At 44.5% G+C, this 23,953-nt stretch overlaps 1 protein-coding gene and 1 long non-coding RNA gene across 2 annotated transcripts in view; one reads left to right on the forward strand and one right to left on the reverse strand.

The window, feature by feature from the left end:
* On the forward strand, positions 1 to 23,816 carry LOC125917184 (uncharacterized). Its single transcript, XR_007456105.1, has 3 exons — positions 1 to 702; positions 22,587 to 22,661; positions 23,615 to 23,816. It is a non-coding gene; the product is annotated as an uncharacterized LOC125917184 (long non-coding RNA).
* The window catches only part of LOC125917183 (G1/S-specific cyclin-D2), a 30,530-nt gene continuing 21,049 nt past the window's right edge, over positions 14,473 to 23,953 (reverse strand). The window contains exon 5 of the mRNA XM_049623447.1: positions 14,473 to 19,992. Coding sequence (XP_049479404.1) covers positions 19,843 to 19,992 — 150 coding nt within the window. The 3' untranslated portion in view covers positions 14,473 to 19,842. The remainder of the gene's footprint in view (positions 19,993 to 23,953) is intronic.

Here is a 23,953-nt window from a genome sequence, read left to right on the forward strand (position 1 = left end):
GAAGTCCGGAGCCAAGGCTGGCTTTTTTCAGCTTTAACTCCGCCAAGTGGCTGCGAACCTCGGCCGTTTACTCCTCCGGACCTCAGCGTGCTCATCTGTAACGCCGGACTCCAGATATTTACGACCCGCCTTCCCGGCTCAGGGGCGCCGGGGGAAGAGGGGTCCAACCCTCCGAAGGGCGAGCAAGCAGGGAAGAGGAGGGGTGACAGGTCAACGGTCTCTTCACCCACTCCTCAACAACTCCCTGACGAGAAGGCGACAAGGGCACCCTGCGACGGCAATACTCACTGCCGCACAACGGTCAGCGCGAAGCGGGTCATCTTCCGGGCGCCCGGAGGGAGGGGAAGTGATGGCCCCGGCGCAGCTCGCGTGCCCAGCACCCTCCGGCGCGAGGCTTCTCCGCACTGCAGGACACCTCGCCCACACCACTTCCGCCAAACCTGCCGGCCGGCCGGCTCCGCCACCATAGGCCGAGGCGGCCGTCTACGTCATTCCAGGAGCGCCAATCAGGGCGGCGAGAGGCCGACAGGGCGGCGGAGAATGGTAAGCAACGAGGCCCCGCCCAGGGCCGTGGCGCTTGCGCCCCTGCGCGCAGGCCTGTGATTGGCGCGCGGCAGGTGCTTGCGGGGCCAGCCCTGGAGTCCGCAGTGGAGGCGGTTCTTGCCCGGGCAAGTTTGGATCCTGGAGACTCCGGATAGAAGGGTGAGCTGGGGCACGGATGTGGAGTTGATTTCATTTGAAGCAGGAATGCAGCTAGTAGTCTTACTTCCGGAGTGTACAGCGCCAGACACATTGGGTCGTATGAGGTTTTACTGTTAACCCGTAATACTGGGGATGTAGGGTCAGCAAGTTCTGCGGATTTAGATCCACCTAGTTCCTCTCCCCGCCTCGACAGGCACAGTCCTGCAGCAAACTGAAATCAGATTTTTTTTTTTTTGAGCGCTCTTCCAGACTGGGCCTCATTCTTGGCCTGCTGAGCCCGGTTTTACCAAAGACTTCTGCGAAGCCAGTTTATCAAGAATCCCCTTACCTTTAGTATCTAATCAAGCTCCTCTTCCTCCACCCTTGGTATTTAATGGAGCTCCTCTTCCCCCTCAACCTTGATATCTAACCAACTTCCTGTTAATAAGTTTCCATTCCCTCCCTCGCCCTGACCCCTGGCAATAAACCCTATTGGTGCCTGTTGTACTTGGAGTTGAATTCAGTCTCTCTGACACATTGCAATAGTCTTGACCCCAGTTGCAATGGTCTTAAGGTTCCCCTGTCATTTTTGAAGAGCATCTGGTGAATAATGTTTCTTTTACAGCTTTCAGGGTCTTGAGAGAGCTACTTAACCTCTCTCTCAGTTATATGATAAGTAAAATGGGATAACAGGTAAAGCTTACTCGTGTTAGCTTTACAATGACAAAGTTTAATGATGTTAACTTTTACATTGTTTTCCATGCATTTTTACTTAACTTCTCATATATGATAATGCATTTCTCTCCAATTATATATGAAAAGTTGGGTTTAAAGAACTTAAGTGATGCATGGGATTTATAGGCACACATTTCAAATGTTTTACATGTGTGATCACATTTGTCTCTCAGAACAACTCTGAGGTAAACAGGGTATCTTCACTTAAGATACAAGGAATCTGGCCTAGAGAGAAACTAAGCAATTATTCTAGGCTTACAGTTGGTCAGTGGTGACACAGGACTGATTCGGAGATTTTCAAACCTGCCTACACATTGGAATCATCTAGCACCTTTTGAGTGCCGCACCCCAGAAAATTAAATCTGAACTTCTGCAGGAAGGATCCAGGCATCGGTATTTTTTTTTTTTAATCCCCAAATGTTTCCACTGTACAGCCAGCTTTGAGAACTAGAACTTTAAAACAGTGCTTCTCGAACTTGAATGGGCATACAAATAACCTGGGGATCATCTTAAAATAAGATTCTGATTTAGTAGATTGGGAATGGAGGCCAAATTCAGCATCCCTAGCAAGATCCCAGGGAACAGTCAGTTTTGGAATGAGAGAGGAGGGATAATTCAGAGTTCTAAAAGGGGGCCCAAATTACCATAGGGATACATTGCCTACACATAGTAGGTAGTTCATATAAATGTTCTGAATGCCTGAATGAATGAATGAAGCAGTCCAACAGATTCTCCTGGAAGTTTGAACTAGAAAAAGGAAATTAATTAGGTAGAGAAACCATAAGATTTAACTATAAGGGAGCATGCAGATTGAAGCTATGAAGAAACAAACCACAAATAATACAAGCTTGAGAACAGATTTACAGAGTAGGGAGTAAGAACAGGCAAAGGTAATGGAAGAAATCAGAAAGAGAAAAAAAAAAAAAAAAGACAGAAGTAGACATAAGTGTGTAACACGGAGACTACCTGGCCCCTAGTCCCGCAGGCTGCCATAATACCAGATACTTTGAAGGTTCTATTTTTACAATAAAATCTCTTTCTCTTTAAGGTAGTCTGAGTACATTTCTTTTTTTTTTTTTTTTTTTTTTTAACATTTATTTTTGAGAGACAGAGAGACAGAGCACGAGCAGGGAAGGGGCAGAGAAAGAGAGAGAGACAGAATCTGAAGCAGGCTCCAGGCTCTGAGCTGTCAGCACAGAGCCGGACACGGAGCTCAAACCCACAAACTATGAGATCATGACATAAAGTAAGTACTGACCATGTTTCATTCTCTCCCTGGCTCCTATCAAAATGTTTAAAAGACAATAGAGACTAAATTAAAATTTATTAAATGAATGAATGAGGTATATTTGTTATGATCAATTTGTCAAATGAATCATACATCTAAAAAATTAGCTGATGAATGGGAGAGTATTAATCTAGGAGAAATTTAGAAAATTATAAAGCACCAATATTAACATAAAGAATTTTCCAAGAAATGTGCATAAAAAGAATGTTTCATAAACTTTAAGAATCAGAAAAAGAAAATAGGTGAGAGATGAGGATCTTGGAAAGAATGGACATAATCTTGCATTATTCACTCAACAGTTCTGGAATTGCTCTTCAGCTTCTAAAATGAACAAGGAATTTGTTTAAATTTTGTTTTGCTAGAAGTTTTAAATAACCACTGATATACTTTTGTTGGCAACCTATCAAATCACATATGCTCCCCCCCTTTTTTTAATGAAAAATAGTGCTTTGTTATGGTATGGCATATGACGGAATTCTGAATTAGGATCAGCCAAGGTATGCTGAGGTAACAAATTAACCCTGAAGTTTGCCATGGCTTAACACATAATAATAGTTTCTCTGTCATGTAACATGTCTAACATGGATCAGAAAGGGGCTTTGTTCCATGTAGTTACTCAGAGATTATGGCTGACAGACATCAGTTGCAACATATAGATTCATGATTCCTGGGGCAGGAGAGGAGAACAACTGAAGGTCTTGAACCAGTTCTTAGATGCTTCCTCCATGCATTGTCCAGAGCTATTGACATGGCCCTATTTAACTGCAAATGTGACAGGAAATGTGGGGAACACATAAAGGCCTGCAAGTGGACAATGCCATAAATACTGTGCATGTTGGCGTATCCCAGGATTCTGCCCTTAGCTCTCTTTTTCTCCTTAACTATGCAGTCTCCTAGGTGATCCTATCCAGTGTATAGATGTTATTTATTTCTCTAGTCTGCAAGTTCCCCCAATCTCCACCTACATTTGTCCAGTTACCCACCCAGCATCTTCACTTGGAGCTCCAACAGGCCTCTGGGGCTAACTTTTCCCACACAGAATCTTTAATGTTTACCTCCTAAGACCACTCACTCCTCAAGTTTTTCTCATCTCATGGCAGTACCCAGTTGCCCATGTAATCCTTGATTCTATACCTTAACCTAACACTCCCCATCAAATTCACCACAAATTCCTGTAGCCTCTGTAATGCAGGGAGTGCTGGACTTTTAGTCATGTTTTCAAATAAAGATTTAATTATAGTCTTCACTGAAGATGCGCCAAGTGTGAAAGGGCTTGATCTACTCAGAATGTAAGATCAGGGAGGAAAGAGAGCATGGGTTTCCCAGGCACTTAAATACTTTCAACAATAGCATTAAGGGTGAAATTAATTATACTGGTACCAAATGCTGGCCTGTTGGTTAATAGGAGTCATGAAATTTCTATTCTTCTTGTTTATAAGTTTTTTAACTAAAGGGTTTTTCTTTTCTTATTCTGAGATTAACACTAAAAGTAATAGACTTATATCTACAGTACTTCAAAGATCTTTGAAGATGCACATCTTTGAAACTTTAGAGACTCATTTTTGTCATCTAGTCCGTGGTCGTTTTGTGTAAATGTCTCATGTGTGCTCATGAAGAATATGGGTTCACTCGTCATTGGATGCAAAGCTCTTTGCATGTCTAATTAAGTTTATTTATTGTGTTGTTCAAATCTTCATAAGTCAATACATAAATCTAAAACTTAAAAAAAATTTCTATGGGGTTTATCACCAAGTTATGTGTTGAGTCCATCACTCTTCCCTCTTCCTTGTGACCTTACTACATCCTGTCCTGAGCTTCGTTGTCTCTTGCCTGGATGATTGTGAGAGCTTGTTAACACAGCTCTGCTGCCTGTGCTCTTGTATACCATACACCATCTCCTACTCAGCTGCCAAAGTGATATCTTTATAATCACATCGTGCCAGCCCCTTGCTGGAAAATTCTCTAATGGAGTCTTATCGCCACTAGAATAAAGTCCCACCTCCTTATCCAACCTCCCACAAGGCCAAGGTGACTTGGGTCCCCTCTAGATCTCTAAACTCATTTCCCTATTCACTCCCCCTCCCCACCAAGCTCCAGCTATAATGCTTCTGTTCCTAGACCATGACATGCTCACTCATGTCTCAGGGTCCTTGCATTTTTTGTTACTTCTGCTTACAAAGTTCTTTCCCAAGACATTGAGTGCTTTTCTCCTTCTCAGCTTCCCAATCCTAACTCAAGTCACCTCATCAAGAGGGCTTCCCTCAAGCAAAGTAGCCTGCCAGTCACCATCTATCATCGTATTTTATCTGGAACTATATCACTTATTCACTGTTTTTACAGGTTTATCACCTGTCTCTGCTAGAATATAAATTCCTTGAGGCTAGGGACTATCATGTTCTTTTTCATGTCTTCAGTGCCTAGAACAGTGCCAGACACAATTTACGAACTCAAACAATATTTGCCATCATTGGAAATCATGTTCCTAAAGAATATCTAATAATATGGTAACATTCCCCTGATAGGTGAATAAATGGAAGGTGGGGGCGGTGGCGGGAAGGGTAAGATAGAAAACTATTCACTGAGACTGATTTTATAAGAAAAAATTCAGGCATTTAAAAAAAAGACAAGAAGAAACATGTTATTTGTGTCAAAGATTTCTCTAGGCAATATTTATAATGTTAAAAATTCTTGTGCTCTTTTATTACTAAAGGATTTTTTTCCATAAATATATGTGAGAGGTCTTTCACAAAGAAAATTATTCAGAGGGCAGATGAGAGAGAATGTATATATTGTTCTTTGTATGTAGCCACTCACATGCTAAGGCAAGCCAATTTAGTATTATTACCATTTAATAGAGTAGAGCTGAATATTCAAAAAGAAATCTGAGTTGATGGGTATGTGTATTCTTGATTTATTCTGTTTACTTTTACAGACTTTGGCTCTGATTATGTCACTTTATGATTCTAAGATAAAGTTCTTTAAGACCAGAATAGAGACAAGAAAATTTTAAGACTAAAACTGGACAGACAAAACTGACATCAGATATCAGTACGAACTGAGAGACTCCAGGACCAACTGAGAATTGTGGTTTTGCAATTACCCAAGTTATTTCTAACAACACTACTTTGCTTTGTCCCACTATTGCTTTCAAGTTGGAAATTATAGTGGTTTATGCAAATTTAATAAAAGAGAAAGTCTTCAACTTTTACTGGCAGGGATTTTCTTGCACCACCCACTGTCATAATTGATTACATGCTGTACCCTGATGGAAACACAGAATTTCTAGGCCAACACAAAATCACAAATACATGGTAAACCATCTGCTTTGTCCAGTGACTGAGAAATAATAATGTGACCGATGATCCGAGTGAGAAGGGGCTGCCAGTCCAACTGTGCCCAGTCCTCCATCAGCTTGATGTCTGAAGGTGGAGGGAGATTTGTTTTGGCAGCCGCTCTGCCAGCATCTGACATCTGTCACCCATAGTTCTCCATTATTGCTCGTTCCAAAAAATCATATCTGTCAGTCAAATAGCTTTTCTACTGATGGACAGTCGAAGGATGCCTTCTCAGCCTGACGTGCTTCTGGGGAACTCCCCTTTATTTGAATACATGTATCCACTAATCCCTTTTCATGCCTTGCCTTTGAGCCTGTCACTTAGTGGGGAAAAGAAGTCTCCCCAAGCCCAAGTTCATTGCTATTTGGAAGAATGGCAGCAGCACGGAGGGGATACAATGAAGGTTATAAATGCTTACAGTTTCACTGCTATGGTATCAAGAGTACTCTCCTCTAGCAGGATCCACAGAAAAACAACATTTCCCCCTCCACCGCTGACCTTTTGAAAAATTAACATATGCATATATAACACCTTTAAAAACAATTCACACAGTATTGATGTGTTTGCATGTATCGGACTAGCCCATTCTTATTTTTTTTTTTTTAATTTTTTTTTTTTTTAACTTTTTATTTATTTTTGAGGCAGAGAGAGACACAGCATGAACGGGGGAGGGGCAGAGAGAGAGGGAGACACAGAATCGGAAGCAAGCTCCAGGCTCTGAGCCATCAGCCCAGAGCCCGACGCGGGGCTGGAACTCGCGGACCGCGAGATCGTGACCTGAGCTGAAGTCGGACGCTTAACCGACTGAGCCACCCAGGCGCCCCCGGACTAGCCCATTCTTGTTCTTGCTGTGTAGTACACTTTACACAGACTGCCTCACTTAATCCTCTTAATCCAGCGAGGTCTCCTGTTTTATAAAAGAACAGTCTCAGAGCTCATACAGTGGCAGCCTTGGGATCCAAAGGCAGATCTTCTTGCTTAAGTGAGACTCTTTCCACTATGGCACCCTGACTCTCCCCATCACAATACACATGACAGTCTGTATGAAACATACAAATGTATGGTACAGTCAGTAGTACTCCAGGCAAATAGGAAGTACTAGGGAGGTGGCGAGTGGGAAGGTCAAGGCTCTTGCTTTTGCCACAGCCTGGACAAAATGCTAAGAAAAAGAGAAGACTTAGGACCCTAAAATCTTGGTCTCTTGGTCCTAGTATCTAGAAAGATGTAGAGTGTGAAGCAAGTAAGGCAGTAGAAAATGCCATAGCAAAGCAAATTTTCCATAGTGTCTTCATTTTGATTTTACAGAGACATATGGAAAATGTAAGTTATGATTGCTTTTTCTTTTCCTTTATTATTATTATTTTTTTTAGTAATCTCCACGCCCAACATGGGGCTCAAACTCATGACCCCAAGATCAAGAGTCACACACTCTTCCAGCTGAACAAGCCAGGTGCCCCTGAATGATTGCTTATACGATATCTAAGGCATCAAGACCTTCCAGGAAAGTATTGACCAAAATGCCCAGAGGCTCATTGAACTGAGCCATGAATATAAAGTTGCAGAAGCCCAAGTTCTTGGACCACTTCAATGCCTCCCCTGCTGGGCAACCCTAACCTAAGAGTGTCATGGACCCATGAGGGTCCCCAACTCCTGCATCCCTGGTAGGATGGTATTTTTTGAAACAGTACTCAGTGTTTTTCCTCCAGTATTTGTCCCCTGCATTTTTTGGTACTTTATCCTGTGTCCCCTTTTTCAGGAAAGGGAAAGTGACAATAAAGAGCCTAGGAAAAGAATCTCTCCCCCAAGGATAATGAAATAATCTTGACAGAAACAAAGGCTTACACAAAGGTGATGAGAAGGCTCCCTTCCCTGAATGAACTAGGATTCTCCATATTGGTGGGTCCCTGAGAAATAGGGACAAACTAGTGACATGATTTTTTTAATTCATTAATTTTTATTTTTAAGAGAGAGAGCAAGGGGGGAAGGAGGGAGGCGGCGAGGGGCGGGGACAGAAGACCCGAAGCAGGCTCTGCATTCATGTCAACAAGCCCGATGCAGGGCTCAAACTCAAGAGCCGTGGGATCATGACCTGTGTCAAAGTCAGACACTTAACTGACTGAGCCACCCAGGCACTCCATGGTGATGTGATTTGTAAATGACATAAGTTTTGGGGCTTGGGGGGAAAGGATCCCATGCTCCTTTCCCAGGAGGAGCTCCCCAGGTCAGGGGGAGAGACCCCCAGAGAAGCGGTAGCTGTGCAGTGCCCTGGACAGAGCCCACAATAATCTTTTAGTTCCAAGCCCCAGCATCATGTGGGAACAGCAGAGTATTTCTTTTACATCCAAGAGCAGCAAAACGTCACCAAGAAAGGCCCATTTGCAATGTCTGCAGTTTTCTTTAAACATTATAGAATATATGGCCTGTATGGGTGATTCAGGTAAGCTATAACCCAGATACCACAAGCATTCTGTCTTGGTTGGCTCCAGCTGCTGTACCAGAACACCACTGACAGGGTGGCTTAAACAGCAGATGTTGTTGATCTCTTACCATTCTGGAAGCTGGACATCCCGGGCTGGGTGCTAGTACAGTCAGGTTCTGGAGAGAGCCCTCTTCTGGGCTGCAGACCACCTGTTTCTCTTTGTATCCTCACAAGGTGGAGAGAGAGCTAGCTAGCCCTCTGGCTTCTTCTTTCAAGGGCCCTAATCCCATCCGTGACCCAATCACCTCCCAAAGGCCTCACCTGCAATACCATTACACTGGTGATAAAGAGTCAACATATGAATTTGGGGGTGAGGGGGGACACAAACATTTAGTTCATAACACATCCTAATCAAGGATGTACAATCTAGGGGTGGTCCACAGGTATCCTTTTTTTGTTTAATGTTCATTTATTTATTTTTCAAAAAGATCAGAGGAGGGGCAGACAGAGAGGGAGACAGACAGTCCCAAGCAGGCTCCAGGCTGTCAGTGCAGAGCCCCATGTGTGGCTCGAACCCACAAACCATGAGATCATGACTTGAGCCAAAATCAAGAGGCAGACACTTAACCGACTGAGCCAACCAGATGCCCCTGGTCCACAGGTATCCTAATCAGAAGAACCATAGTCCACAAGAACTTCAGTTATCTGAGTCTTGATTTATAATGGATACTTTAATTAATATCCTGAATTTCAGAAATGAGATTGTATTGGTGAAAATAGCAGCCTGTCAACTCTAACAGTGCAAGTTAGTTATGGGCCTCACTGAAATCCAAATAGGTATATTAGACACTCCTCACCTCCGAATAAACAGAATGAGGGATCTAGGGGGACTGGCCTAAACCCTCAGGGTGTCATGGAACCTCATACGTTAAATAGCCCTCTGTCCAGCCATAGGATCAGGAGGCCTTCTGGTTCCTTTTGCTGACTCTAAAGGTCAGATAATCCTACCTTTGGAACATTTACCTAGAGGAATGAAACCTTCATGCAAGGTAGTGGTAGAGACAGAACCCTGTGCTGTTACAGCACTGGAGGACAGACGGTGTGAAGCATTTAGGGCCTTCTGTGTGTCTGCTAAATGTCTGCATGGATGTGCTGCAAAATTTAGCCCAAGGTTTGCTTGTAAGTGGATAGCAAGGTTGCAAGGGAGTGGCCAATACTCACACACTTAAAATTTTTTAATGGCTACAAATATCAACCAAGACTTTGAGAATCTACTTACTTCTGTATGCAGTCATTGATCCCGAAGGGGCTCTGCAGGCTTGAACTGGAGGCCTCAGGATCACTTCCACCCCACCCCTCCATCACACCCTGAGTGCTGGGGCTAGGCAAACCCAAACAAGAATGCAAACCTAGGAAGGCAGAAAGCACACTAAGAACGGCCTGAGAGGCAGAGTCTTCCGGTCAAAACTAGTTTTAGGGAAAAACTATTGCATTCCTGCTCCTGTGAGCTCTGGTTGACAATCGCAGTGGCTACACTTGTATAAACCACATGTACTGAGAGGAACCTGAACAGAATCACTGTGAAGAATAACCAAGAAGCAAGGCAAAATGCTGGGAAAGAAAATGCTACTTCCAGGATATAAATCCACCAAAACTTCTCCTTAGACCGTAAGGCCCTTTTCTTTCTTCTTGGACCTTGTCTTCACTGAAGGTGACATTCCACCTGGCGATTTCAACAAGCAGTATCATCCAATCCACCCCACCTCGGCTGAAAGTCTCACTCTCTCAGCTCAATCCTCAGTAAGCAAAATACAAATAAGTCAAGCAGCCCGGCGTGGCAGGAGATATGTGGTATCTAAGTGAGCCACATCCGGGTTCTGGTCCTACTCTGATTCCTTATTGTGAGCTGTGTGACCCTCAAGTCACTTAGCTACAAAATGAAGTATCAGATGCATAGCAAGTTGTGAGGATTACATAGGATGCTCATGAAAAGCTCTTTTAAAATCTCACAAAAAGCACTTAGCTGCTAGTTATCTAAAAGCCTCCCTCATCTCAGTGCCTATGTTGGCTGTGTTGAGTAGCTAAACAATTGGTACCTGTGACATTAATTTTTCAAAAGACCGAATTAGGTGCCTGTCTCATATGCCACTTTAGCCTGGGGACTGCTACCGTTCATCAAGCTCTGGCTGTGTGCCAGGCATGAGGAAGTGCTCCAATGAGTTAACTCACGAGGTACTGTTATTATCTCACCCCATTTCACAGATGAGGGAACAGACTCACTGAAGGGAAAAGTGACATGCCCAAGGCTACAAAGCTAGTGGGTAGACCAATGGGGATTCCAGAGCAGGCAGCCCACGAGACCACCCTCTTCTTTGCCACCACGCTCAAGTAGCAGCCATTGTGTGACTTCTCTGTTTCTGCCATTAACCACCGAGACCAAGCAGTGCAGGGACGTCATTCCTGGAAAAGCAGGTACTGAAGAAACATCTGTTGAATGAAGTGTTTGGTGCAGAATGCCTGGCATCTAACCAGCCCCGTGCAGTCTGTTGGAGGAATGAGCAGTGTCCAGGAGCCCCACATGTGAAAGGAGGGGATAAAAAGTCATCATTTTAAGGGACAGGATACTGAAACAGCCATGGTATTTGTGCTTTTCCTTTTTGTAAAAAATTAATTTATTCAAGTAAATTTATTTATGCCCCACACCCAACGTGGGGCTCAAACTCATGACCCTAAGATCAAGAGTCGCATGCTCCTCTGACTGAGCCCCTGTACTATTTCAACAGATTGAAAAATCTTACAGGTGCATCTTCTCATGGGGTCATTGAGGTACCATGAAAATGAAAAGAGCCTACAAAAACAAACAAAGAAAAAGCTGATCTTGAACCCTGTCCACCTGGCCCACCTGCAGACCCCAGTGTGGACTGAGCACAGGGGTCTCAAAGGAATTTCAAAATCTGGCCCAGCCCCTGGTTATCTGATCTAAAAACCCATAAAGAGAGAAAAGCAATTCTGAAGGCTCATGGGGAGTAGAGGTCTTTATTTGGGGCAGAAAAGTGGACTAAGGATCCCAGGCCTGTTCCACCTGGGACTTATAGGGGTCTTACATCATAGCAGAGAGGTTAAGACTGACATATTTTAGGCTGCAGAGTGGCAAACACAGTAGGGGACAGGCAGGTGACATCAATGAGTGAGTCAAGCTCAGTGGATGCTAGGGGGCAGAAAACGGGTCAGACCATCATTGGCTGCAGCCCTTATTGTCCCTTGGGCCTGTCGTTGCCGGGACGTGGATTTAGCAAGAGTAGTTAAAATCCTGACTTTTATGTGGAAGCTCTCATCTTACATTGGCAAGTAAGTCCAAGGCAATTTAAATCATGGTGAGAGTCAACTAAATGTGTCTGCAGGCTGCCAGTTTGCCAATCACTGAAGAGAGTCAGAAGTCATGAATCACACCAGCCCCTTCCAGATGGAGTCAGAATGTAGTAGTAACAGAGAAGCAGGTGAGGGAATTGCTGGTCCCTCTGGTGGCCGGAAACAGGGGTTCCTTCTGGGCAGTCATCCTACACCTGTTCACACAAGCATTTTTTTCTAAGTTGTTCCTGTCTGTGGTATTAGTGCCACCTTGTGGATTTCCCAGGAAGCACCGCATGTTTAGACCTGTATGTTGACTCCTACAAAGGCCGGAGGGTAGTCAGGGATGACCAGTTGAAGTAGTCAGGGGGTGACCAGTTGAAGCCAGAGCCAAAGCAAATCACCACACATGAAACGGAAGCCATGTTTTGGATAAGCAGAAACTCAAGGCTCTAGTGGGAATACTGAGGTGGGGCCAGAGGGGCCAGCGGAATTCTGTCTTGCTGTTTTTTCAGGCAACTTAGTTCTGCTGGACTGAGCCTTGGGTCAGAGCTGATAGACTCTGCCCCTCCTCCGTGTTGGGGAGGCCCTCAGAGCCCAGAGCATGAAACCCTCCAGTCCATCATCTTCAAAGTGCCAGCCTTAGTTCTTTAAGCCTAGGAGAAATTGGGTAGGTAGGACTCAAAAATGAGTGTCTGTTGCCATGTTCATCCTGTTTCGTGAGGACAGCGTCTGTTTACGGCATTTCAAATTCACTATATGTGTTCTTAAGCTTTTTGAATATTTTCTCTTCATATTTTAATGTGCGTTACTCATTCTCTTCCCATCCCCTTATTTTTTGGAAAAGGCCAAACTGTTGTTTCTACTGTTTTCCAAATTATGCTGCGTCTTACCAAAACTGTTTTCCTAAACCTCATTTGTTTGAGGAAACCTGTCCCATCTCAGAAAGTGTCCCCTCCCACACTTGGGGCGCCCTGGCCTTTGCTGTTAGAGCTCCACGCAGTCTTATCGGCTATGTGTTTTGTTTCCCCATTGAAAGCTCCTTAGCCGCAGGGCACGGGTTTTTTCTCTGCTCTTCCTTAAAGACTCAGCATAGGCCTTGCACAAGTGTTGGCTACGGATAGGCTGGACCTTCACATTCATGGTCACCAGTTGTTTTGCTGTCGTTACTGCTGTAAGGGCAGGGGAGAAACAGTCTGGTGCAATATTCAGTTTTGAATACTCGCTTCATGACAGTGTGTTGAGAAGATTACTAAGCCAACTGGAACAGTTTATTCTGGTGTTACCTCTGTGTCCTGCATAAAACTTCCAGATCTTTGGAAAGTCATAAGAAATACAAAAGTAGTCACCAGAGCACAAAAGACCTGAGATTTCTGGTTCTTCACTCCATCACAAACTTCCACTTTCACAAAGGGCACTTGTGTCTCAGGTTAGAGATTTTTCAAGTGTAGGATGAAATGGCTCTGAAAGAACCTGTAAAGGGGACCTTAGATTTATCAATAGCCAGCTGTGTGGAATGTAGCGCCTGCCTTGTCTTCTTCCCACACTTAGACATCCACAGTTCTGAACTGGAGAAGCCCTCGGGGTTACTGGAAGGCATTTGGAAGGAGTGGTGTTGTCCTGTAACAGACAGGCACGGCGACACTGCAGGACAAACAGATGGGGGAGGGGTGGGAGGGAGGGACCTGGCTGTACAACGGGTCTTGCAGAAGAGAATTCCAAGGATGGTTAGGAGTGGCAACTGGGGTCCTTGGAAACTCCCAAGAGGCCTTACGGACTCCACTAGGCAGAAACCCAAGAACAAAGTTATCCCTGCTTGTCTCCAAGAATGGTGGTTATCAGTGGGGGAATGGAGACAAAGGGAATTTTCTAGGGTCCTTGTAAGATTAGAAATCCTGTTAAGTGGAGTTGGTGGAGAATAACTGGCAATGTCTTAATCTGGACTTTCCCAATGACCAATTGCAACTCAGGTCAGAATTAAACGGGAAAACAGCCTCTAGTCACTTTGAAAGAGACAGGGATCTATAGAGAGCATGAGTGTTTATAGCAACATCAAAATGGCCATGAAGCCATTGCCTTTTGCATTACCCTCAGAAGCTGGTCTGAGGAGCTGTGGTCCAGGAGCAGCTAGGAACAGAGCCTGGCAATTCATGAAAGTGTGGACTCTCTCACCCCCTTCCTAGGCTCTGCCGTACCCCACCCCGCCAAAGGGTATCTATGGCCCAGTCCTCCTGGGAGAGTTATCAGTGGGGCGCCACGAAGAGTAGCAGAATGGAGTCAAGAAAACTACAGAGGTGGAGTTCTTCACATCCCCCCTAGAATAGAATCTGGAGATGGCACTCAGGGCCTCTGGTGCCTCTCAAGGCAGGGATGCTCACTCACAACAGGAGTGAACAGCTGGCAGAAGTCAGGGATAAGCCCAGTCGTGATAGCAGGGACCTACCCACCTTAGGAAAGAAAGGTGGGCTGAGGCATCTAGTGCGTAAGATGGCTACACGGGGGCCCCAAAAGGGAAAAAAAGATTACTTGTCTTGTGATAATACAGACACATGTAGATTTGTGTTTTATGCCACTACCAATTGTTGCCAACAGAGTTCTGACATGAGAAAAGATATGTTCTATTCTGAGGACTGCTGGTCTAGAAATAAGTCGAAGTGGCCAGAGAATTTAGGTCAAGGTGAGTTTATTGTCCAAATAGCATAACCTAATTGCATCCAAAACCATTTGCAAATCCATCTTTAAGCTAGTCAAAATAACAGGCCATTATTTTTAAAAATCACTTAACACTGAACAGACAGGACCTCTTAAAAGGCAGCTGACTATACCATGTCACCATCATAACCAAGAAAACACTTTTGCCACACTTCCTAAAAAACCTTTTGTTTATACTGATCATGCTACTTTAGCACTTGCTAGCATCCTGACCAAATAAGCACCCACACCTCTTATAGAGTACATTGTGAGAGAATAACATTGACTCGATATGGCATCACACTCATTTTAAAGCAAAAAAAAAAAAAAAAAATTATAATAATAATAAAAGAAGTCCAAGACGAGAAACTGTAACTGAGAGAGAAAGAGATCTGAGGTACATGGTACAAGGGTAATGAACATAATGGAAAAAATCCAATGGCCCAGTGATTTGCTGGGGATTTAAGAGTTGGCCAACGGTAAGAACGAAACCCAATTAAAAGAAACAAAAACAAAACAAAACAAAACAAAACTTTTTTTTTAAAGGACAGGCACCTGTCAAAATACATTGGATGCTGTAATGTCTACAGTCAGTAAGGCACTTTTTTCCCCAAAGTAGGCTGCAGGCAGAGGAAGGCATGCTGCAGCTACAGTGTGCACGGATACAGTTGCTGATGGCTTCTTGAAACCTGAGCCAAGAATCGGGTCTGATAGTCCAGCCAAGTCTAAAAGCAGAGACACACAAATGTCTGGCTGAAAGGACTGTTCTGGGCTGTTTAGAATCCAGAACCGTGAAAAGCCACGTGGTATGAGAAAGTCATAAACCTCCTCCTGAATCTTCCTGCCCTATTTTGTACAAACGGACGACAGCACAAGTAGCTCTTAAAAACTGCTCCGAGCCCACACCACTAGAAGCCTGCGCTCACTCGTTCTATAGCTACAGTTTGTTGGCTTAAGGGGACTTTACCGTCTCAGCACTAATTTCCCTTTTAAAGCTATACTCAGGGTTGGACTGTCTCAAAGATAAACAAAGAGGAATCCTTTTGGCTTAGAAGCCAACTGGCTTACTCAGACTTCCTCCCCATTCCTCCCTCCCATTCCCACACTACCAATATTATCTTCTTGAACTAGAAAATCATTATTTACATGATATAAGGTGCAAGTCTATTTCTTCTCCCAGCCCTGCCCCCTATGGCCCATGGAGAGAAAATTCCCCCCACCTTCTTTGAGAAAGTCATCCAATCCTGCCTAATGCTCTTTAACCTCATCCTCAGAGCCCCTGGGGTAGTGTAGAAGGCCCCAAGGGTGCCAGACTGCAGGAAAGCGACAGTTCCCCATGAAGAGGAGCCCATCCTGCTGGCGAAGGGACGACAGCGTGAGGGTTGCTTTACCTGACCCGCCTCTTGTACAGAGCACATAGACCAAAGGGGATCTGGCTTTAAGACATGGTGAACTCTTCAGTGGGGTCCTGGGGCAGTTCTCCTAATAAAGCCTCCCCTAAGACAAGCTCCTTGCTCTGAGGAGCCCTCCTCTCAACACGGGAAGACATTCTACTGAGGGACCTGTCCCCAGCTTCCACCCTGCAGGGCTTCTTGGCTGTTACAAACCTGCATGGAATTGAATTATGCTTAGCATATATTTTTGGCATACTAGGATTTCTCCCCCGCCCCCGGGATTTGGCCAAACTAGGGGAGGGAATAAAATTTGGCAGGCTAGGGGAACAACTTAGCCCCCACTGATGGAGAAAAACAGTAATAGCAATGACCAAAAAAAACCAAAAAACAAAACAAAAAAACCCCAAAAAACAAAAAAACAAAAACTGAAACAGAGAGGAGGAAGAACAGATAGACAACAAAGTAGAAAAAGACCAATAGGTTTGGAACCCCATTTGTGGGAGGTGAGAAAGAGGAAAAAAAAAATCTGTGGGGGAGAGCTGAACTCCGTCACATAAAAACTCCTACCAAGGAAACCAAGATCTAAGGAGAGGGCATCAGCTACTTTAACAAATCTAGGCTTCCTTCTTTTAAGGAGGGAGCAGGCAGAAAAGCCAAACAAACTAGCACCTTCCCCATCAGCCACACCACACCTCCCATCACACCAGGCCCCGAGGGCAAGAAGGAGAAAAAGATCACCCCAGTGGCACCCAGGAAGTTACAGACTGCAGGGAGAGTCTGCAGGCCTGTTCCCTTCCTTATTCATCAGGTTCTCTCATTTGCTGCTTCTGTTTGAGCCAGGGACAGTCACTGTTAAGTGACTTCATACCTCGCTTTCTTTAGGCTCCAATACTCCCAAGGACTTTAGGGACCACGTATCCTTCCATCCCGTGTTACTCCTCACGGCCCCAAAGAGTATCCTGTGCAAAGTGAGCTCTTGACAAAACACTGGCTGCTCAGCTTTCCTCTCCAAAACTTCAGAATTCACAACTCACCGCCCTACCAGAAACTCCCTAGAATTTTAGGGTCATGCTAACTCACCAAATCCTGAACCCTTCCAAACATACTTCAAGAGAGACTGACTCCTCTGGAACGGCATCTCTGTAGAGACACAGCCTCTCCACCTCCCTTCCACTACCAATCCAATACTTATCTGACCTATTTTCCCAATCTTGCCAATTCAATGCAATTTAAAGCCTGAAGTCCATGTAGTGCCACTCAGCAGAGGGGCTGGCTGTGCATAGTGCCAGCCTGCCGCAGTCTGAGACAGGTAGGGGAGAAGGAACCCCCACGATACCACATGCTGCAGATTCACATGCCCACAGATTCAGATCTAGAAGAGCCTCTGAGATTATCCTACACTGGGGATGCCCATGTCAGGGAAGGGGAAAGCTAGAGGGGAAGCTTTCAAGATGAAAGGACCCTAAGCAGATGAAAGCCCTGCTTTACGAAAGGGCCACAAGATGAGGGTCTCCAAATAGCCTGCTGGAATTCTTTTCAATCTGTCTCCAGATACCTGGTACCTAAGTGCAAATTATGACTTCCTAGTTCACTGCATAAAGGTTTTGCTGAATGTCTGCCTTGGGGGGGAAGGGGGAAGGGAAATCCCTTGGTTCTATTGTATTTTTTCCATCATGATGAGGATACCGGAGTCAAAATGGAAGCCTGATGACCTTCATGACTGAAAAGGTCCCTGGGTGTGAGACCCAGGACCCAAAACCACCCTACCCTCCACTGAGAGGGGCTTGAAGCCTCCTCCCCGACTTCTTTCCCCACACTAATGGCTCCCAAGCAGAAACTATGCGGCTGTGAGGTATTATGAAAACAAAAATGTGAATCATTTTCTTTTGTAGCTATTGATTTTGTCCAGTAAACCTGAGGTAAAGAATGTTCTGTCTTTGAAGAATGTGATCAGAGAGAGAGAGAGGGAAAAAAAAAACAAAAACAAAAAACCCAAATGGAAAAAAAAAAAAAAAAACCAACAACAACAAAAAAAACCAACCATGAATACGCTACCAGAAGAAAATAAACTATGGAAGGGCTTTTCCAGTACGAAGAACTCCTATCTCAACCATCTACTTCAGGACTTGGGATTTAAGCAGTAAAATAATATATTATAAAAATGTTTATAAAATAGCAGCACACTCTGTGAAACATTACAGCTAGGTACTGTTAATGTGAATAAGGATGAATGATCTTAGCTTCTTAGCAGCGCAAAAAAAAAAAATAATAATAAAAAACTGAACACAATAAAATGAAAAATAAGAGACCCTTAGATTTTTCTCCATCTTCAACCCTCATACTACGAAACAAGGCAGAATCTGTGTATAAAATAATTCTTCAAAGCAGCCCTGTTCTGATTTTTCTTTTTTACTCAAAAAGGCAAATATTTTAATAGCTTCATTACCTGTCAATTATAATTGTGCAAAAAAAAAAAAAAAAAGTTGTTGCTCCAACCTCTTTGCTAACTGAATGCCTCCAAGAAGTGGAGAGGAAAAAAAAATTCAAGTACGCTGAATACAACTTTGCAATGAAATTAACAAAAAACGGAAAAGGGAACACAATGCCACACTCTGATATTCATATTCAGCTGTCTGTCTGCACCAGCAATAACTTTTCTTTCCATGTCCAAAGGAGAAGTATATAGGTGGGAATTCAGATCCTTCTGTGCCATCAAAATGTAACAGCTTTTTGTTTGTAGGCTTTATGGAGGAATGTTGTGACAGGGATGTTGGTGGAAAGGGGTGTCTCTTGAGTCCTGGTAGGGATACCAGAACTGTGTACCAAAGAATGTCAGATACCAGAAGTGAATAGTCACCTGACTGAGGGCTGGAGGGGGAGGGGCACAGGACAAGGGAGGAGTCTATCCAGCATGATTTGCATAAACCATCCCATCTATCCCTCAGGAACAATTTTTCAAAGTGCTTTTCGAATGGAATGGTTTATAACAATGCTAAACTGTGGACCAGACATGCCAATCAGCACCAAAAATCAGTTGTTTTTTTTTTTAATAAAGGATGCCAAGGTCACATTACCCTCTTCAATACATTAAGAGAAAAGATTCCATTCCAGATCCCACCCTCGGTCTCCATCTGCCTCCATTTCATAGGAGTTTTGGTTATGGCCCAAAGCGAAATTGCCCCTTTTGATAAAAACACGGTGGTGTCTGCCACGAACCATGTTTGGAAGAAGAAGCATGATGTCAAAAAGACACGTGAAACCCAGGACCCCATCACCTGCGTCCGACTGGCAAAATAAAACCTCCTCTTTTAGGTAGCAGCTACTGTAGACAGCAAGAGTTCGCAACTAGAGATTCAGCTATGCTCCTGACTTAGTGACAAACAGGTGGTCGAGAGCAAAGGTGCTTCCACGTCCAAAATGGTTCGACCGCGTTAACAGATTTTGTCCTCCCTGCCTCCATCATGTCCCTTATTTCTAATTCCTTCTTGAGTTCATTGCTTCGCAATCTAATGACGCCATAAATGGCACACGCAGTTCCTTGAAATTATCCTAAAAGGGGTGTGTACGTGCTAGTTCATAACATGAAAAAAAAAAAAAGCCTCCTCTAATTTGTTCCCATATTTGCAGGCGTACATTTTTCTCTAGCTACTCTGCAGGGTCTCCTGTAAGCATTTTACTATTACTTTTAACATAATCAAACAATAACTGTTCGCATATACAAGGGATTCCCTTCTGTTGTACTTCAAATAGGCACCAAATGCTTTTAGTTATTCCATTTATATAGGACCTTTTTCTCTCACTTCTAAAAGATCTTTCAATATGATCTAGGTGGGGGCAGAATTTTTTTTTTTTTTTTTAAGTTTCATCCTAAAACATAAAGAACAAAACACAACCAGAGAGAAGGAGAGAGCAGATGTGAACGTGTCTCTCCCATTCGGCCCGACTGCATCCTCACAGGTCAATATCCCGCACGTCTGTAGGGGTGCTGGCCTGGTCCAGTTCATCCTCCGACTTGGACCCATCCCCCTGGTCCTGACGGAACTGCTGCAGGCTGTTGAGCAGCACCACCTCAATCTGCTCCTGGCAGGCTTTGAGGCAGTCCTAAAAGGAGAACGGGTCAGACCAGAGCTGTTAGCAAGATCAACAATGTGCAGAGCGTTTCTGAAGAAAATGTACACAATGTAAGCCTTGCATATTGCATGCTAGTTTCCCAGTGGTAAGAAACGTGAAGTAAAGGAGATGTGTGTCCCCATGGTGCCCTGGGACCACACTGACTCATGGGGCGTCCCCAGCCGGCCGCGTCAGTACCACCTGGGAGGCTTGTTGCAAATGCAGAATCACAGCCCACTCCTGATCAACCTATAACAGAATCCATGTTTTAGCAGAAGGCCAGGAGAGTCGAATGCACATGAGAACCTGGCTAAGGTGACGAGACACTTATGGACACGCAGCACCTGGTAATCAAGGTGCCAACTGGATGCTTTCTGCTTGTGGACACTGGGAGGTGACGGAGAGAGGAAAGGCCAGCACCACAGACAGCTACAGAACTAGGCAAGGGTAGCACTGGAAGAATGGATACAAAGAGAATGGATTGAACTGTACTCACACAAACCAGGTCTAAGTTCTTAAAAAAAACATTTTTCTGCTTACTTACCACCCTCAATTCTCATAAAAATGCAACACAGAATGTTTACAAAACTCCGGACACTTGAACTGTCCAATTTGGAAATAAGTAAGAATTTGCAGCATTGTTTGATATTATAGTCTATATTTGGTAGGGAAAACTCAGAGTGGGTTTGCCCCAGGCAGATGCTTCTGTTAGCCGGGTGCCTTGGAAGGCCAAGGCGACTCCTGGCTGTCACTAGGGAGGGGCTGGTTGCTCCAGCAAGTGGGGTGGGTGTGAGCTAAAGAAATCATTCTTACCAGACATCTTCCCCCACTCCTTTGCAAGGCTGCTTTTCTGCACTCAAGCAGCATATACATATGGAAAATACGTTAACTGGATTCTGCTTGGGTCTTTCCACAGCTTAATCTATGCTTCCCTTCTGTTTGTTTCACTGAGCAAGTTTCACTGCCCAGAAGTTACTGTTTGCCAAGCACAAAAGCATTATCTTTATTTTCCGAAGATCTAAAATAGAGTTGGAACTAACTACTCAGGGACACGGTTTCCATACCCCCCAAATTTTCCATTCGTATCTTGTCCATCCCACATTTCAAACTACAGCTTTTTACGAAAATGAAGGTTAGGAACAACAGCTATCCCCCAAAATGTAAGAAAAATGAAAAGAGGGACGGTAATATTTGCGACCACACACCGCACTTGTAGGCAGCGGCTACGTTTCGTCCACTTGTAAAGTAAGGATCAAAAATGCTCACAGGGTAGGGGCGCCTGGGTGGCTCAGTCGGTTAAGCGTCCGACTTCGGCTCAGGTCATGATCTCACAGTCTGTGAGTTTGAGCCCCGCGTCAGGCTCTGTGCTGACAGCTCAGAGCCTGGAGCCTGTTTCAGATTCTGTGTCTCCCCCTCTCTCTGCCCCTCCCCTGTTCACACTCTGTCTCTCTCTGTCTCAAAAATAAATAAACGTTAAAAAAAAAAATTTAAAAAAAAATGCTCACAGGGTAAAGGTCAACTGAGATCACATATATAGGTTGTTAAACTCAGTAAATGATGACAATTTATTATGGAATGAAGATCATTCCAGGCCTGGAGTCTGGAAGAATTCTTTAGATTTCTTTAAGATGTGGTACAGAGAAGCATGTGCTTCAGACTGGTAAAGGGAGCACCATGCGTCTGCCACAGGAGGTGGATTGCGCCACAAGACATACAGAACTTGGCTGCAGAGGTCTGCGTGCCACCCCAAACAAGCTGAGGACTCAGGGACTGGCAACCAAGCACCCAGCAACCTCTCTCAAACTTCTGTGGCATGGTCACATCCCCCACCCTGTCTGACCCTCTCTACCTTCCCTTTGTTCCTCCTCCAAGACTCAGCCTCCAGGGGCTGTGCTCCCAGGTCACCTACCACTTGCCCAACATGCTTGGGGGTGAAGGCCAAAGGCATAATGTTTCTTAATTTTTTTTAATGTTTATTTATTTTTGTGAGAGAGAAAGAGAGAGAGAGACAGAGACAGAGCGTGAGTGGAGGAAGGGCAGAGGGAGAGGGAGACACAGAATCCGAAGCAGGCTCCTGGCTCTGAGCTGTCAGCACAGAGCCCGATGCGGGGGCTCTAACACACGAACTGTGAGATCATGACCTGAGCAAGCCACCCAGGTGCCCCTAAAGGCATAATGTTTCTAAGGGCACTTATGTTTCAGTGAGGGTTTCTGAACACTGTAAAGGCACACAATCTAAAGAAAACTGATCATAAATAAAGTCAAAGCTAGTGTGGGGATAAACACAGCAAACAAGTGACCATCAGCAAACCATGGTCGACTGTCCCTTGGGAAGGTTCTGTGTCAGAGATGGAGAGCAGGGCCCACTCTGCCAGTCTTCCTTCCAAAGTTGGAATTAGGTTGCTCTGTTCTCCATTTGAGCACCATCTGAAGGAGCTGACTTGTTCTTAAAGGCCGTGTTGGCATAATACCATCTTCACACACCCCGTCTCACATCTCCGGCTCCTTCAGCCCCCTCCTCATTCAGAAATGCAGGGTGGCAGAATTTAAATGAGTATTAATTTCCTCTTTCTTTTTCCTTGCAGAGAATAAGAAGTTGAATCTAGCCAGTTCTTATGGGACGCCCCTCCACTACAGAGGTCCTTCAGGAGCTGTTGAAGGTTATTGTACAAAAGTTTCTTTTCTGGGTGGCTCAGTTGACTGAATGTCCAACTTCTGATTTCGGCTCAGGTCATGATCCCAGGGCCATGGGATCAAGACCTACATCGGGCTCCACACTGAGCATGGAGCCTGCTTGGGGTTCTCTCTTCCCCTGACCCTCTCCTCCACTCATGCTCTTTCTCTCTCTCTAAATAAAAAAAAAATAAACAAGTTTTTTTCTAAGAGGCAGGGAGAATGAGTCAGAACCCCTCCACACCATAAGGATGGTAACCATATGTTTGCCTCCATGGAAGACAAATCCTATCCAAAGCATATGGCATAAAGAGTTTTTTTTTTTTTTTTTTAATCTGAAGTATAATTAACATACCGTGTCATATTAGTTGCAGGTATAGTGTAAAACAGCTTTTGTTATCCTCACTTCTCAGCCTTTCGGCTAAGATCAAGTGAAGAGCTTTTGTTATCTAAGGAGGACGGCAGGATTCTCAACTGATTGAGAAGGGGGAAGGGGCAGACAATAGCTCTGAGCCATTAAATTAAAAAAGAAATGCCTGTCAGGTGTCAGGAATGAGGCCTCTTTAAAAAGAGGGCTTCCCATGGCACAGCCATTTGCTGAAGATTTCCTGATGTCAAGTTTGTGTAGAAAACCTTGCCCACACCACCACCCCCTCTTCCCCTCCCCAGGAAACCTCATGCCCCCTGGCCAATCCTGTCCAGCATTCCTTCCTGTATTTGGGTGCCATGGGGAGGTAATCAGGATCAGCACACCTTCCACCCCCAAGGTACGACCATCTCAGGATTCCATGATCATCACTGCATTGGCCACACCAAGCATCCCTGAGAAAGATCGTCCTCCAAATGAGACAGAGCTCAGGAAAGCTAAAGAACCTGATTTCAGGCCGTACAGAGTCTTCCCTTGTGGGTCACCAATGTTTCTACTGTTTCTGGTATTTAGTCTTCCCCTCCAGCGGCCTGAAACCGGAAAGAAAGTTCTGGAAAAATCCTACAGGGAAGGCTGGGACATTTGGCAGTCACTTCTACTGGACATCAGAGCCAAGGGCCTTCAAGATATGAAGTGTCACATTTATAGAAGTTCCAGCCAAAAGCACGTGTATAGGCTTTCCCGAATAAACTGAAGGAAGTTTTCGTATAAAACACTTCTTCAACCCTGTTTTAATTTTAATCTATACTGTTACTGATGATGGCCAGCTCTTGACCTTTGATACCTCTTACTTGAAGAGTTAAGTAATGACTACAGCAGTTATCCCAGAAATGAGGGACCCTGAACCCCATT

The sequence above is a fragment of the Panthera uncia genome, unplaced genomic scaffold (genome assembly GCF_023721935.1).
Source record: "Panthera uncia isolate 11264 unplaced genomic scaffold, Puncia_PCG_1.0 HiC_scaffold_1566, whole genome shotgun sequence".
Lineage (NCBI taxonomy): Eukaryota > Metazoa > Chordata > Mammalia > Carnivora > Felidae > Panthera > Panthera uncia.